This window comes from Anopheles coustani, chromosome 3 (genome assembly GCF_943734705.1).
Source record: "Anopheles coustani chromosome 3, idAnoCousDA_361_x.2, whole genome shotgun sequence".
NCBI classification, from domain to species: Eukaryota; Metazoa; Arthropoda; class Insecta; order Diptera; family Culicidae; genus Anopheles; species Anopheles coustani.
In genome coordinates this window covers 52248104-52253669 of record NC_071288.1, presented here as the reverse complement: position 1 = coordinate 52253669, position 5566 = coordinate 52248104, and the positions used below count along the sequence as shown (strand labels likewise).

General features: G+C 46.7%; 1 protein-coding gene across 2 annotated transcripts; it reads right to left on the bottom strand.

Moving 5' to 3' along the window:
• Positions 1–1751: 1751 nt before the first annotated feature.
• On the bottom strand, positions 1752–4707 carry LOC131272107 (mutS protein homolog 5-like). 2 transcript variants are annotated; one of them, XM_058273738.1, is made up of 3 exons: positions 2404–4707; positions 2127–2330; positions 1752–2047 (listed from the first exon to the last, which is right to left on the bottom strand). In XM_058273738.1, the coding sequence occupies exons 1-2, from the start codon at positions 4596–4598 to the stop codon at positions 2135–2137; spliced, it is 2391 nt and encodes a 796-aa protein (XP_058129721.1). In that variant the 5' UTR covers positions 4599–4707; the 3' UTR covers positions 1752–2047; positions 2127–2134. The 2 variants fall into 2 exon arrangements, with proteins under 2 accessions (XP_058129721.1, XP_058129720.1); XM_058273737.1 differs by having other exon boundaries at positions 1752–2330.
• Between the last annotated feature and the right edge of the window lie 859 nt (positions 4708–5566).

Sequence of the window (5566 nt, the reverse complement as noted above, 5' to 3'; positions counted from 1 at the left end):
CCGAATACTCTGGAACTGTACGGCTTTCGGTGGTTCGGCGAATCCGACGGTTTTGCTGTACGCGTACACAACAATTATTTAGTATGTTTCCTCTTCTAGATGTTAAAAAATGACAAGATTTGAAGAAATGACCATTTGGAAGCATCATCCCACCGATGGCAGTGGAAAACACTTCACACCGCATGACACCATTACCACCATTAGTGGCACTTTGATTAGCTTAGCGTCGCGAATTGGGTCGTTTTGTGAAAAGGTTTGTTTTTCTTTTATTGTCACGATCGGCGAGTGAGTTTTATGAATGAACAGGTAAACTGTGCTGAGCAAACTGCGATAACCTAGGACCACATGAGGGCAGCTAGCGTCGCAAAACTAGAGGCAAAACAACGAAACAGCCATAGGTACGGGACCTCGGTAGATCAGGGTTGAAGAATTTCTACCACTCTTAGTTTTTTTTTACCTCCCTAGCAGATGTGCTTGATGGATAATATTTTTCATACGTTGATTCTGCGTTTTGCGTTGGAAAAGCCCACCCCATCAAACAACGGGACGGAATGGCTTGACGGTGGGAACGGTTTCTGTTGGCCCCGGCGATGGGAGCTTAACGCTATTTTAATTGCGCATCGCATAACGACCGAAATGGTGTAATCTTGATGCGATCATTGCTCACCGCGCGGCCTCTAATGTGAGTTATTATATGTGAAGGACTATTAAAAAAAATAAAAATAACAAAACGCCACCCTTCAGAATTTCAGGATACAAAAGGGGAACTATTGGCGTGCCTTCGATCGATAGTGTCAATCGTAGCTCAATTGTGGGCAGTGAGTTGAACTAGCCATTAACCGAAAAATTGCCTCCAGACAACCAATCAAAGCCGGTTGTAGCATTCAGGAAGTGTTCCATAGCAAGCATGGCCGAAATCGGCGAACAATGTTTCCATCGTGTCTGTATTTGGTGAAGAAAAACGAGATGAAAAACAGTCGTCACCAAGTAAATTATGGCCCATTTTTACGATACGATCTTCGAACAAGAATAGAAGAGAAAAACGGATGTGGTACCCATTTTGATTGATGGTAGCTGACGGTATAGCGAAGGTTGACTCTATGCTACCAAAGATGATTTGGAACATCCGCTGACAAAACGATACACCTTCCCCTCAGGTAGTGTGAATCCGGAAGGACCGAAGGTGCTTCACTGTCACCGTGATTTGCTTGAACGAACTCGTTTCCATAGGCCGAAAAGTCCAGGTAGTCAAGCGGGGACCAATATGCAGCTAATGGGGTTCGCTTACTTGTAAAGTTATGTCCCACCAGCCAGCACCACGTTGGGTTTATTTTAAGCGCCTACTGATACTCCTTTGATGTTTCAAAACGCGCAAAAATACTACTCCGGAACGAAATAGTTCAATATTGCATAATAAAAAAATAGCCCAACATAATCCCTAACATTCATTCGAAAGTCTACCGCAAAGGAAAGTGCTGGCGACCTTGCGTGGCGTATCAATAAAATTACATGTTCTAACCGACCCTGTCCTAGGGCGTGAACCAATCGCATACATTCCCCATAGCATTATGTGTAAAATTATTATATGCACGCACACGCGAGCACTTGCATACGTATGTGCCACGGCCTAGCGCCTCTCTCCCATGGTCACACCGGAAAATCAATATATCATTAATTATAAACAAACAGAATCAGTGCCCGGTTTCGGAAAGATCGATTGTGTGACGGCACATTTCACCGGAGTAGAGGGTAGAGCTCCCTTTTCTGGCTGACAGTGACAGACGATGACTTCTACAGGGTGAAACCAGCGCGTAACCATGGGCCGGAAGAAGGTTACTTCTTTATTTTCCTGTACGGTAGATCAACTGCGAGAACGTTCGGTGTGCAACGAATGCGTCAGCATTGGTGGTGTTTTTGGTGCTCGCCAAATAAAGGTCACTGCCAAACCTTTCACGTAATGTAATGGCCTACAATCTACTCCCAAAGCGGACAATCGGACAGCCTGGGTGAGTGTGAAATTTCAGTGGAATAAATTGAATCCATAGGGCTGTGTAAAAGGTTACGGTGTTGGAATATGTTGAAAAATTCAAACCAGTCCGATACCAACGATTTCCTGTGCGCTTTACCGTTAACGTCATTGTTGCTGCTGGCGTGGATGGTCACTTGGGGGATGCGAAATTTCTAGACAGCGCTCAGCAACCCGCGTGATCGGCGTACCGTCCATCAGAAGCCGCACGCTTTCCGTGCTGGGGGACTGTCCACAGCTTTGGTGGTATTTTATCATGGCGAACGCTACGGCACGGGACGCCAACTGGTACGATGTTTTGAGCCTAAAATGATACAAAGGGTTGAAAGCGAGTTGTAAGAGGTATAAGTCGCAGTGATTGAATATGGGTGTTTTACGCTTCACTAAGGTCGTCCGGGTCAGCGGCGATCGTGTTCATGGTGTTATCATTGCAACCATTGCGGGAGTTTTCCTGCGCCTCACGGTGGATCTTAAGAGAAAGAAATTGGTGAGAACGCGGCAGGAATTCTTCCACCCCCGTAAACTTGGTCGTGACGAACGTGAAGGGTGCGTGCATGCCCCGTTTCAGCAGATGCTCAACCGATGCGACGAGCAATGATTTTCCTTCGACGTAGTTCGTACCCTTGCCGAACTCATCGATCAACACCAACGATTTGGAGCTCGCATGCTGCAGTACGTTCGACATCTGGTAGAGCTCCGACATGAAGGACGATTTCCCGCTGAAGATCGACTCCGGATGGTCGAGCCGGGTGTAGATCGAATCGAGTAAGGGAATTTTGGCATTGGTCGCCGGGACGAATGACCCTACGTGTGCGAGGTAGCAAATGATAGCAAGTTCCTTTAGGTAGGTCGTTTTGCCAAGCGACGTATCTGCAGCAAGGACGTTCACGTAGTGATGGTTAGTTTCACCGATGTTGCTGTCGTTTGGCCGATACGTTTTCTGATGCTCTAACAGTACATGGCGACCCGCCTGCACTACCAGAGACTTGGCCTCGCTGATGATGGGCCGAACGTAGCGATGCATTTTAGCGACCGTTGCAAACGAGATAAGAGCGTCCAGCTTTCCAGCCAATTTGAAAACATCCATTATTTCTGGAAACTTGTGCCCAACGTACTTCGTTAGTCGCGTCTGCAGTGCTAGTTCCTGCTCGATCATTCTACCGATCAGCTGACCGAACTCGTTATTCAGTTCTTTGCACAGATTAATCTGGAAGTAGGCCGTTTGGTCCGCCTGGAAGACTAGATCAAAGGAGGCGTTGTTGAAGATACCCGATCGCTGCAGTTGCTCGTCAATCTGGGTGCTAATCACAAACCCGAACGATGGCAGATATGTTACGTAAACGTGGCCCATATCGAGCTGAAGATTTTCCATCTCCAGGCGGGATGTTTCCATTACAAGGCGGCGCAATCCGTCGTACTGATCGCGCAGTTGATCGATCTCGGGATCAAGTCCTGCTCGTATGACGATTTTATTCTCCACTTCTCCTTTCTCCAAATCCAAACACTTGTCCACCGTGTAGAGCACATGCTTTAGCGCATTGTCTGGGTTGCGGCTGTAGCGGCCAAGCTCTTCGATGAGTGTTCCTGCGGTGGCCGGGACCTCTAGCGCCATCGTGCACACCTTGCACAGTGAGTACAGGTAGTAAAGGTTTTTCTTGAGCATTTTCCATTCCCTGTTGCGGGCTGTGCCTTGCAGAATTTTTCTGTACAGTAAACCGATGTTGGATAAATGCTTTAGGCAAAGGTCGAACTGATTACCGTATCGCACGTTTTCGAGCAGCCACTGGACGGTATCATGCCTGCGCTTCAGCTCGCCTTTATCTCTGATCGGCTGCGTCATGAGCCGACTGAGCCATTCTTCGCCATTTTTCGAGGAGCACCTGTTGAACAGACTATACACGGAGAGTCCTCGTGTGTCCGTTCCGCACTTGAAGCCGGACGGATGACGACTGGCGTCGAATATTTGCAACGCTTCGTACGTTAACCCGTCGATGATAAGCTGCGTGCTGGGCGTAGTGAGGTTTATCTTCGTCACGAGCCGCTCCGTTGGCACCATGTCCCCGGCGCTGTCCAGCAGCAGGAGAAGATTGCCAACGCTGTGCACCAGCAGTTCCTGCTCGAACGGTAGCATGCTCTCGAGGAAGGTGCGACACTCGCGTTCGTCCGATTCCAGCGGCATGCCGGAGACTTTTAGCGCCAACAAACGATTTTTAGCGGTAGCTTGGCCCTTTGCATTGAATTCGTAAATCTTCACATTCGTTGCAGTGGCCTCGGAAGCCCTGGAGGTGTCCGGAGCACCGGCTGTTGTCCCCGGTGGCAGTCCCAACAGTTCGGTGCAATCGTCCAGGAAGCAGCTGGCACCGGAGAGCACATAGAACAATGGGGTGTATCGGCGCACGAGCTCACGTAGTAGCGCATACTGCGGGCGGGGTTCGATGGCCTGCTGAATGGCAAACAGTTCAAGCTGGTCGATATCATAGTACGAAGCGCCGAGGGCTCCAGCATTCCAGCAGAGTGACAGAATTTTATCAGGACCACCGCTCACAGAAGCAATCGAGTCTGCTACTTCCATTTGTGTTGATTATTCCACACTCTGATCCAATTGCAACACAAATATACACCAATAGTATCCTGCAGTTCACGGTATATTCCGATGAATCGATAGTTTGTTTGAATTTTAATCTACGAAACGATTGCGTAGGAGAAAACGCAACCTTTGACTGTTTTCCAGTTATGTATTTTGGGCTCGGGAGAGCAAACGGCCTGCTTTGTCATGGACCACTTCCAGACTATAGCAGAAATAAGTCAGGCATAGTTGGTCCCGTTTTTGAGGGAGGAATTTTTCTGTCAAACGCGATATGGCAGCAAAATTCTGGGCAAAAATGACAATAAAATTCCCCGTCTAATAAGGATAATAATCTGATCAGATTGGTGGAGCTACTGAAGCACTACATTCCAGCATTGCACATTGAGACATTTTGTGTAGCGAAAATTGTGCATTACAATGCCAAACGGCAGAACTTTTATTTGACACTGGGATCCAAACAGCGGCCATTTTAACCAAACAAGGCTTTTCTTAAAATCTAAAACTTTAGATGTAGCTTTAGATTAAAAAAAAAATTTATAAAAAAAATCAGATTTGTCTGTTCGAACAGATCCGAGAACCCAGTTGACCACCCCTGGAAAATTGTAAAGGATTCAAACTTCTTTCAATTCAATTGTTTCTGCTTTACACCGAGCAAGCGGGTTGATGGAGAGGTGCACAAATTAATCAGAAGCACCAAAAGATAGTCAACAAATATACTAAAAGTAGTCCTTAAGGGAAAAGAAAAATCTATAATAGAGAATTTATAGCGTCTTATAAAGACGGTCAAAATGATCGCTAAAAACATTCTGGTAAGATTCCAAAGTAATGTACTCTAGTGTTAGGGGGCTTGTTTGAGTCGTTACAGCTGTTTTGTTTACTTCATGCTGTTCGAAAATTAGATAGTTCACTAGTCTTGTGTCATCTAGCTGAATTTAAACAGGAATACTTCTCTG